This window comes from Typopeltis vanoorti, chromosome 3, assembly GCF_054136105.1.
Source record: "Typopeltis vanoorti isolate ZY-2024b chromosome 3, IOZ_Tvanoo_1.0, whole genome shotgun sequence".
NCBI classification, from domain to species: Eukaryota; Metazoa; Arthropoda; class Arachnida; order Uropygi; family Thelyphonidae; genus Typopeltis; species Typopeltis vanoorti.
Window position 1 is genome coordinate 133,048,206 of NC_143551.1, and position 12,268 is coordinate 133,060,473.

General features: G+C 36.1%; 1 protein-coding gene across 1 annotated transcript in view; it reads right to left on the reverse strand.

Moving 5' to 3' along the window:
• The window catches only part of LOC150108577 (F-box/WD repeat-containing protein 9-like), a 243,118-nt gene extending 231,919 nt beyond the window's left edge, over window positions 1-11,199 (reverse strand). The window contains exon 1 of the mRNA XM_090416020.1: window positions 11,058-11,199. Coding sequence (XP_090272146.1) covers window positions 11,058-11,064 — 7 coding nt within the window. The 5' untranslated portion in view covers window positions 11,065-11,199. The remainder of the gene's footprint in view (window positions 1-11,057) is intronic.
• Between the last annotated feature and the right edge of the window lie 1,069 nt (window positions 11,200-12,268).

The following is a 12,268-nucleotide window of genomic DNA, read 5'->3' on the forward strand; positions in this document are numbered from 1 at the left end:
TTTTATACTGCCATACTTCAGCATTTCTGGTCGAATATCATCTACTCCTGCTGCCTTTCCACATTTCAAGCCTTTGATGGCTTTTTTTACTTCAAGTATAGATATGTATTTCTGACTGTATGCCTGTTGAGTGTTTTTTACCACTGTGCTATCATCACTGCTTGTTTCATTTAGCAATTTTTCAAAGTAATTACTCCATACTTCAAGGATATCTTTTTCTCCAGTTTTCATGTCACTTTTATCATCTCTAATTTCGTTTACAGCACTCTTTCCTCCGTTTCTAAGCTTCTTCAACAACCTCCACAATATTTTGCCACTTTCTTGATATTTATTTTCTATGTTCTTACCAAAGTCCTCCCATAACTTTTGTTTAGCTAGTTTTACACAGTGTTTAGCTTTCTTACATTTGTCTCTGTATTCTCTAAGAGCACAAGCTGATTTATTTGCCAGGAACTTTTGATATGATTTCTTCTTTTCCTTCACTGCCTCTTTAACTTCCTTTGTCCACCATGGTGTTCTGATTTTTCTATCCTTGCAGACAACCTCACCACATGCGCCTCTTGCTGAATCAATCAGGGTTTTCTTCAAGGCTTGCCAATGAATTTCCAAGGTTTGGTTCCTATTCTCAAACTCTTTCATTTTTTCTTGAATAATCTTTGTGTATTTTAGTCTACAGCTCACATATGAGAGCTGCTCAACTTTTATTCGCTTTAAAACTTTCTTACATTTTATTCTTTTCAATATGAAATTCAATTTTATCCTGCTCAAGACTAAATAGTGATCACTTCCAATTTCAAATCCTCTGGTGTCCTGCACCAGGGAGAAAACATCACTATCAACAATAACATAGTCAATGAGACTTTTCTTATTCCTTGCCTCTTCTCTCCATGTGAATTTGTGCACATTTTTATATTGGCACATGGTGTTAGTAATAACCAGTCCATGTCCTGAGCAGAAATCCAACAGGTATTTGCCATTATTATTAGCTTTGCTCTTTTCTCCAAATTTTCCCAAAATATTTTTGTATGTCTGACAATCATTTCTTACTCTGCTATTTAGATCCTCAACAAGGGCCAACTTTTCCTTTTTGAATGTGTCAGTTGCTTTCTCTAAAGCATCAAAAAATTCCTCCACTTCTACCTTAGTAGAACCTTCTGTGGGACCATAGGCACAAATAAGTCTCATTGTCCAGTTCCCCATTCTGATATTTGCCCACATTACTCTACTTGAGACTGCCTGCCATTCAAGAAGATTAGCCTCGTATTTAGTGTTGAATACTATGGCTACTCCTTCTTTTCCTTGATTGTCATTGCCTGAATATAGCATTTTGTATTTATTGTTCAGAAAGATCTCACCAGTTTCTGTCTTTTTTGTTTCAGTCATCCCTATTATGTCAATCTGGTACTTATCTAATTCCTTAGCTAGCTCCTTTTCTTTCCGATTCAGGCTTCTTATGTTGATAGTGCCGATCTTTAACTTTGGTGATGTTGAGTTGGGGTGTGTTTTCAGATTTGTCAAAATATTGGTCAAAATAGGTGAAAATATTTCTATACTTTCTCTGTACCAAAACCTTGAGTAGGACTACAAGCACAAATGTTTCACTATCCAATTTCTAATTTTGAAATTTTCCACACTGTTCTTGAAAATGTCTGCAAGAAAGCTGTTTAACTTTGTGTTTTTAGTGTTTAAAGGACTAGCTATAAAGGTACTCCTTTCTTTCCATGTTCACCATTGCTATATAACATATTTAGAAATACCTCAATGAAATATCATAATCTGTACACCTAAAAGTGAAGATTTCTCCCCTCTCCTGAAAGAAGTCACTTCACATCTCTGTTAATCCAAATGCAAGTCCAGTCTACCAAACCTTGACAGCGTTGCAAAGATAATGGAACATATAATGCCTTATTCTTCAGAAGTTATTCTCATATAAGTGTTAGGTGACTACTTTATTCCATAACAAATAGAATTCTGAACATTATGAAATGGTGATAGAATATGAAGAGAGATCAGGAAGATATCTGTTGATGTCCAGTTAACTTTCAGCAGAACTTGGCTTCTTATTACCCTTCCATGACAACTCCATAGTATAGTTGAAAGGAAGATATAAGTGTGACTTGTTTGAGTCCAGTAGAGAATGCAAAAAAAAAAAAAAAAAAACTATTAGCATCACAGAATCTCCATCACTCATGGCTCATCACTGGAAGTCAACTTTAAAAACTATCTATCTGTCCTAGCACCTTTTCAAGGAATGTGCCTTCCAATGTCCACAGACAAAAAAAAAAAGTTTCTCAGTCTTGGCATCACTGCTTACAACTTCCAGCAATGGCCCTTTGTTCTACCTCTTGAAAAATTCAAGGTGCAGAACAAAAACAGCTTCATAGCCAGTGTTCTACAGTCCTGGTTCATTCTGTTACCCACTTTTGTACCCTTTCTAAATTTTCTTCATCCCCTTCAAATCTCAATGACAAAGTCTGCACAAAGAAGTTCAATGTGGCCTGATCAGGACCTTATAGAACAAACCCCATTGTATGAGGTCCTGATCATTGTTGGCCAATGTGCTATTTTGAATTGTAACAATCCTCTGTGTTGTCTTCAGCACCTTTGAATGGGTCCTCTGCACTTCAAATTTCTATCCAAATGAGAATTTAGGATTATGTGCTGGTTTCTGCTTTGATACAGATATGTAAGCTGTCATGTTTGTAAAAAATTAAACAAGGAAACTTAAACTTATGTGAAGTAAATTTATTAGATGTAAAATTTTTGCCTACAGTGGAACACAAAATAAAATACAATAAAATAATCAATTTTAAAAGGTCCACTACAGTATAAGACAACAAATAAATTCCTAATAAAAATAAATAAATAAATAATTAAAAATTGGGAATTTACTGACTTCCTGTTGTCTTACTTATGCTGTAGTGGCACTTTTAAAATTGATTTTTCATTGGATTTTTTTTTGTGTTCCACTATTGAGAACATACTAAAGATGCCCTTAACATCTAATAAATTTACTTCACATAAGTTTGTTTGTCTTTTATTTGTTTAAAAATGTGCTGGGTTTAAAGAAATTAATACAGCACAGAGAAACAATTAAACTCAAGTTTAAAGGATATGATATGTCATCTCAGTCACAGAGACATTATACAGGATACCATCTTAAAATTGTAAAAACAATAGCAGAAAAACGTTTTGTGGGTTTTTGTGTATGCTTTGACAATTTTAAGATTGTATCCCTGATGATGTCTGTCACCGAGTTGAAATATAGGATCCATTAATCCAGTACTTAATTGTTTCTGTGTGTCGTACACATTCCATTAAATTAATAATGAGTTCTACCCAGCATCATCCCAATATCCCTTACTTCTTTCACTTCCTCTAGTATAGTTTCATCAACAGACGAAGTGGTCTACTTGTTGATCCTAAAGTTCAAAATCTTAATACAGAATACTATTTTGTGTATAAAATGGTATTCCATATTATTCAAAATTCTACATTTAGCTATGTTAAATCCATCATCCCCAATCATCTGTAAATCCTCTTTAGTTAATTCAAATCCTTCTGAAAAGCCCCAGCATTGGCATCATCCCTTCCCAGCTTCGCATTATCCATGTAAACTGAATATCACCAAGCAATCTCGCAACAATATATTTGACATAGAGTTTGAATTGTAACAATCTCAGTATTATTATTATTAATATCTGACCTCCATAGAGTCGGAGACTCATCGTAGGAAGTACACACTATTGCACACAATGCTCATCCAACCATCCCTTAAACTAATTCAATGGGTCTACATTCACAATACACTCAGGTAGGTAATGCATTCCACCCACCAACCACTCTCCATGCAAAGAACCTGCTCCTCGCTCCTCTGCTCACACCCTCTTTATATGGTTTCCAGCAATGGCCTCTTGGTCTACCCTCTCTCCCATTTTATGAAAAATCTCTTCCATATCAACCTGATAACAACCCCTGACTAGCTTGTATGTCTCAATCATATTCTCCCCCCGCCTCTTCCTCCTACTCATGAGGATTTGCAATTTACATTCTCTCAATTTGTCCTCGTACTCCACATTCCAAAGACCACTGACACTCTTTGTGAATCTTCTCTGGACCCTTTCCAACATATCGTCATCACCATGAAAACCTGGTGACCATTTCTGTTATCTACTCTTCTTACTTATTATAACAGGTAAGATTACCAAAAGAAGAGTGACTCTTAATAAATCTGCTGGTCATACATAATAACTACTTTCATCTCCCAATTACACAATTCAGCCTTGCTAACTGAGTGGATAATGCTTCCACTCTCCAACCAACATACCAGGGATTCAAATTCCACTGTGAACATGGATGTTTATGATTGTCTTTAGATGGATGATGAATTTCGCTACCTGATGCAAAACTTAACCACCACCCCATTTATTCAAGGCCTGAAGTGACTTGAAAAAGTTCCATGTTTGTTCTCTATATAGGGATGTAGGTAATCTAACCCTCAGTTAATCTACAATACTAAATGTATGATCGATTTATAGTTTGATAGCTCCCCTTATGCAATAGTACTGTTGTACCCTCCTTCCACTCCATAGGGATTCCATTTGCAATGGAAGAATCCCTAAACTCAAAACACACAAACTGGCCAGAGAACACATGGAATGAACAGACATGAGATACTTGCCTCATGGCCTTAGCTGTGTCAGCCATTATTCTAATTAATTACACTTTTATACAGGAAACACTTATGTGCTAAGAAAATCAATGCACCCTATATGGTGTATTACTCAGGACATGAGACAAGTCGTAAAAATGGAGAATCTTTCTTACTCAAGAAAAAGATGGCTAGGTATGTATTAGGTTATAATCCAGTGAGTAACAGAATCATTTCTCTCAGAGTCAGTGGACATCAAATGAATATGACCATCATACAGGTTTATGCACCCACTACAGAAGCACCAAAAGAAGACATAGAAGAATTTTATAGCAAGTTACAAGAAGTGATAGATGCAACACCAAAGCGAGATTTATGGCTACTTATCGGAGATTGGAATGCAAAAGTGGGAGAAACCGAGGAACGAGGAATAACAGGTTTTTGGTTTAGGTATTCGTAGCACTGCAGGGAAGAGACTAATTGAGTTTTGTGCAGAAAATTCTTTGTTTGTTGCTAACCTGCTTTAAACAACACAAACGGAGATTGCACATATGGATAACACCTGATGGACAATACAGAAATCAAATTGACTATATACTTGGACAAAGATGATGAAAAAGTGCAATTCAGTCTGTCGAAACTTTTCCAGATGCAGACTGTGGAACAGACCATAAATTATTAGTGGTTAAGATAATGTGAAATTACAGAAACTGAAAACATCACAAATGGTGATCAGATATGATCTTGGAACACACCTGCTGAATACAATATTAGTATACAGAACAGATTCAACACACTCAATTTATGTGAAAGAGAACCAGATGAACTATGGGAAGAGATTAAAGATATAATTAAAACAGAAGCAAAGAAGAATATTCCAACAGTTTGTAAGAAGTTTAAATGGCTATCAGAAGATGATATCAAACTGCTCAGGAAAGAAGGAAAATGAAGGCCACAGGAAATTTGCAGGAAGTGCGGCATTTGAATGCAGAGTTTCAATGACAGGCCAGAAGAGACAAGGAAAAATACTTTAACCAGGAATGCTAACAAACAGAAGACCAAAACAGGACAGGAAAAACAACAGATCTTTTCAAAAAGATCAAGGAACTGACAGGGAAATTTAGTACCAAGGTGACAATTTTGAAAAGTAAACAAAGGATATCTTACAGAAGCTGCAGATATCAAGGAAAAATGGAAAGAGTATACAGAAGCTTTTTACAGAAAGGACTCCAAAATTACTGAGCAATTTGAAGAGCAGGATTATACACAGGAGCCAGTACCACTGGAGAGTGAAGTGAGGTGGACACTGCAACAGCTACCCAGTCAGAAAGCAACAGGAGGGGATGAATACCTATTGAGCTGCTCAAAGCCCTGGGAGAAGAGGCAGTTAAAATTTTAACAGCTCTATGTCAGCGAATTTGGGTCACAACTATTGGGTTGGCAAATAAGCTCGTTCGGTTTTTCAGAGTGGAATGAAACACATTTTATTTAATATATATAATACACACTAGTCAGTTATATATTAACCCTCTTTATCAATGACCTCTTGCCATCTGTCCACCAACTTCATTATGCCGCGTTCATAAAACTCCTGAGGTTTACTGGCGAAAAACTGATCCAGGTATCTTTGACAGCTTCCTCATTAGCAAAGGTTTTCCCATTCAGAGAATTCTGAAATGATCGGAATAAGTGGTAATCGGAAGGTGCCAAGTCCGGTGAATACGGAGGATGCGGCAAAACATCCCAGCCAAGACGTAACAATTTGGTCCGGGTTGTTAACGATGTGAGGGGGTCTGGCTTTGTCGTAGTGAAAGACAACTCCTTTCCAATTTGCCAATGCTGGACGTTTTGTGCTAATTGCACGGATCAGTCACATTAACTGTAGGCAATAAACAGTTGAATCAATTGTTCTGCCTGACGGTAACACCTCGTAGCGGACAACACCTTTATAATCCCACCACACAGAGAGCATGATCTTCTTTGGGTGCAATCCCGCTTTCGAGGTTGTTTGCAGCAGTTCGCTCTTGTGCCCCCATGATCTTTTACATACCACGTTATCGTACACGACCCATTTTTCATCTCCCATAATCACCCGCTTCAAAATTGGGTCGTTTTCTTGGCGACGTCGCAGCAAATCACAGACGGATATGCGAGCAGTCATATTGGTCTCACTCAATTCATGTGGCACCCAAACATTGAGTTTTGAAACATATACCAGCTTGTGCAAATGGTTTTCAACGCTTGTATGGGATATGTTCAGTACTACAGCAATCTCCCACACTGTTTGTGACGGATTTTTGTCGACGATATCCTTCACAAAACATGAATCAACCTCGGTCGGGCGATCGGCACGAGGCGTATCACTGATGTCAAAATCTCCAGAACGGAATTTGGCAAACTACTTTTGGCATACGTGTTCTGTTAAGGCTCCATCCCCACATACGCTGCATATTTTTTTTTATGGGCCTCTGCAGCTCGTTTGCCTTTTTTGAAATAAAAAAGCAAAATATGCCGGTAATGTACATTATTTCCTTCCATTTCTAAAAATATGTTACACACATGCAACTGAAGTAGGCCGAACGAAAATTCACTGAAAGATTATGTGAAATGTCACCTTTCAACTGCGCAATAGCGTTGAAAGGTAACAACAAAAAAACCAGCGATCGGCAAAGCGGTGTAAACTTGTACTAACACATAAACCGAATAAACTTATTTTCCAACCCAATACATGGCCTAGGGAATGGAAAAAATCAGTTTATATACCTTTATTGAAGAAAGGCAATGAAAGAGAGTGGGAAAATTACAGAACAATAGCACTGATTTGTCATGCAAGTAAAGTCTTACTTAAGATCATTTAGAAAAGACTGGAACCATTCATGAAGAGAGAAATGCCAGATGAACTAGCAGGATTTCGAAAAGGCAGAGGAACAAGAGATCAGATCGCCAATGTGAGATAGATAATAGAAAGAGCACAAGAATATCAAAACAATGTCTACCTTTGTTTCCTTGAATATAGTAAGTATAGTCACCATACCTTACATCCGTAGCACATCCGAAAAAATAGCCAAGATTTTAAACAAGTACAACCTACACACAGCATTTAAGCCCCACCCCCCACAAACTTGCTACCTTTATCCGTTCTACAAAAGATCAGCTCCCTCCTCTCTCAGTGCCTGGAGTTAATATGTACCCTGTTCCTGTAAGCTGGACAGACAGGCAGATCAGCAACCATCCACCTGGAGGAACACAAGTCATACATCTGCAACCACAACAATGGTCAGTCAGGCCTTGCTGACCATGTCTTGGATACAACCCATAGGATCTCATGAAGAAAAACCACCATGCTCCACCACAGCAAATTCAAAAAAGAGAGACTATTTTTAGAATTAGCAGCAGCTCTCAGAAATCAACCAAATCTTACTAAATACAGTCTTTAGTGTCACCCACGTGGTTGGGCTTAGTGTTGTTTGTTATTTGTGTTTATGTTACATTCATTTTTTTGTTATCCCTGAAGATCTCTTAGTGACTGAGATGAAATAGAGGAAGTATTAAATTCTGTTTTAATCCTTTCTGAGTGTTGTAAAAAATCCATTACGCCTCCAACATGATGACTATAGTAAGGCTTTCGACTCTGTAGATCATGTGAAACTGTGGAACCTCTTCATAATAAAGATGAAGCTACTGTCTGAACAGATCTTGGAGAAACTGACTATTTCACAATAGGTAAAGAGGTGCAACAAGGATGTATTTTATCTCCATACTTGTTTAACTTGTACAGCGAATACATTTTAACAATGACAGGGCTGGAGAAGTCTTCAGTTGGAATTAAAATTGATGGAAGAAATATTAATAATTTGAGGTATGCAGATGATACCACCTAGCTAGCAGAAAGCAAAGAAGATTTGGAAGAACTTATTATGAAAGTTAAAGAAGAAAGTGCTAAATATGATCTTAAACAAAAAATTATGGCAACATGTGAACCTAATGATTTTGAAGTAGATGGGGAGAAAATGAAAGTAGTTAATAATTTTATGCTCCTAGGATCCCGATTTAATAAAGATGGGTATTGTACTGAAGGAGTTATAAGATTATTATTCAGAAAGAAAGCATTGACAAATTTAAGCAAGATCTTTAAAGATAAAATATTAGCCTCACAACAAAAATCAGAATTGTGAAAGCAATGGTATTCCCTGTGGCACCATATGGATGTGAAAGTTGGACCCTGTAAATGAGTGAAAGAAGGAAGATAGGTGCATTTGAATTATGGGTTTGGAGACGCTTACTAATACCATGGACTGCAAAGCAAACCAATAAATCAGTGATAGCCAGATTGCTCCCTCGAAGCTATGATCATCAAGCAAACATTGTCATGCTTTGGACATATTATATAAGCAAATGACAGTCTGAAGAAGATGATGATTGCTTGCTAAAGTTCATGGAAGTAGGAGAAGAGGAAAACCAAGAATTAGATGGATGGATGGAGTTAAAGAAGCATCGGAATGGAGAGTGTATGTTCATATAATCACCAGGAGTTGGAAACGATTCAATGGAACATCACAACCCTTTGCTACCAAGCAGAAAAAGTTTTACCCTTTTAAAGATGAAATGGCTACTTCTCTTATAACTGAAAATGCAAATTCTTTCACGGCATAGAAAAATTCTGGTTAGTCAGGAATTTGTAATATCTAGAATGGAATCATGCAAGTCACAAGAAATGGTGAACGTGAGTATAATTTCATTTATCTAATGAGACTGCCCAAATTTACTACCAATTTTGTAACTTACACTGAGTGACATTACAGAATAAAGAACTTATGTGCAATTGCTCTGGTATTTTGTTATTTATGACATAAAAATCCATAACAATTTATTTTACAGTGTAATTAGATTTCAAGAGTAAACTGGAAGAGAGTACAATACTGGCAAAGTGCCGACTCTTTTGCTTCTCTAGGTACAAAATGTATATATACTGAATTGACTGTAACCCTCCCCCCATATGGACTATCTCCTCTTTATCCCTCAGCTATAAATGATGGTTGTTTGCTTGTGTTAAATTTTATAATCATGCTGTAGTTAGAAAGTTAGAAAGTACATATCGCAAAATGATATGTACTTTCTAACTTCCCACACAATCAACATCGACCGGTGTTACTGGAAATTGGTATGACACTACCTATAGCAAGATCCTTTCCACGACCGCATTGGAATTTTAAAACAGCAAATTGGAGAAATTTTGCGAATGAATTGGATAAATGTGTTCAGTGGATATCTGTAGGGTTGCAGAGTACAAGAGATTTGTAGGAGCAATCATATCAACTGCGAAAAAATATATCCCTAGAGGTTAGAGAAAAAATTATGTTCCCAGATGGAATGAAGGCTCTCTTCATTCCATCTGGGGAATGAAGCTATTGCCTGAACTCATCTCGAAAAACAAAATAGATAAATGCTGTAGTAAAAAAGAATAAACCTGAATTTGTATGGACATGTGCTATTATTGTCATTAAAAGAGATAAATATTATAATAGCAAAATTTACTAAATATTAACCGTCACTTTTCTTCCCAAGAAATAACATATTATTATTATTATTATTTTAACGGTGTCTCCATGGAGTCAAAAGACTCATCGCGGGAGACCCGACATTGACACACTAACCATTATTTACACAATACCTGTCATACCTCTCCTTAAATTCATTCACAGTTGAAGCATTCACAACCAGTTCTGGCAAAGCATCCCACACATAACATGATATATATTTCTGGGGAGGAAAAACAATGGGAAGTGAGCATTTAAAAGGGACACATAAAGCTAACATTTCATACACAGAAGTATACACATGGATAAATTTTTATTATCATCAACAATGAAATTATAAGGTTGTGCCATTGATAAGGACTATGAATGGCTTCAGAATGTTGGACATTCAATTTGGTTTACCAGGTTCTCTCAAAATTTTGCTTATATTGGCAAATGAGAAAGTAATACTGCTTTAATCATAATAAAAATAAATTTACATAAAATATGAATTCTTTCGAACGTACACACACTCGGGAATTAATTATTCCGGAATAATTCTAACACACCCTCATATATCAAACCATCTTGTTAGGATGCAAGTTAATTTTCCCTGCACACCTAGGGGCAAATTTAGTATCTATGGTAATATAGCCAACAAACAACTCTTGATATACATATACATATTCCGTGTTTGAATAATACCGTAAGCGCCATTTCAATGATTTTGCATTAAGATTAAAGTATTTTTCCTCTTCTTTTATCAAACCGTTCAGTAGCATGCAGACCATGAACATGCCAGCTGTCAAAAAATTCAACCTTTTGCCCATAAATAACGAATACCTTGATGATACATTAGTAATAGAAGCTTTCGATGTACATATACATACGTTCCATAGCAGCCAATCTTTAAATTCAAGTCGCAATATTGAACAAAAAATTAATTACGGACATACATTAAACTGTTCACAACTGTCAAACCAACATAAACCATAATTGTGTACGACTGAGTTGCGAAATGAAACCATAGCAGCGAACCATAATTGGCGGATATATGGAAATGGCAATTTCCTACATAATTAAGTTTACATATATATATATATATATATATTAGATGGATGGATGGAGTTAAAGAAGCAACTGAAATGTGCCTTAAATATAATAAAGTGTATATATGTATGTATGTGTGTGTGTATATATATATATATATATATATATATATATATATATATATATATATATATATATATATATATATATATATATATATATATACCTCTCTCTCTCTCTCTCTCTCTCTCTCTCTATATATATATATATATATATATATATACCTCTATATATCTATATCTATATATATATATATATGTTAATAATACCAAGCAATTTTTAAACCTGGTTTTACTCCATTTCCCAAGTAAGCAAACAGACAAATAAGTCAAGTTTGCGCCTGCAAGTGATGCAAGTCTAGCTGATCCTACAGGTAGTGCAGGACCAGGGCAACTCGTGGTAAAGGTGGCATGAGCTCTGATCACTAATCTTAATATTTACCCTTAATGCCAAAACACATCTCCAAGAAGGAGATGCATGATGTTTTGTATTAAAGGCAAGAGGCCACTACCCAGACCGGTTTCGACCTTTATTGAGGTCTCATCAGTGGGAGCTAGGCTAGAAATACCAAGATTTAGTAATACAGAGCTCATAAGTATTTTACCAGAGCAAGTTGCTATAAGGTGTTTTAACCTTATTAAATAAAAATCTCTGGAGGAGATATAAATGTAGAAAGTATTTTACCTTGGGTATAATAAATGTTAATAATACCAAGCAATTTTTAAACCTGGTTTTACTCCATTTCCCAAGTAAGCAAACAGACAAATAAGTCAAGTTTGCGCCTGCAAGTTATGAGCTCTGTATTACTAAATCTTGGTATTTCTAGCCTAGCTCCCACTGATGAGACCTCAATAAAGGTCGAAACCGGTCTGGGTAGTGGCCTCTTGCCTTTAATACAAAACATCATGCATCTCCTTCTTGGAGATGTGTTTTGGCATTAAGGGTAAATATTAAGATTAGTGATCAGAGCTCATGCCATCTTTACCACGAG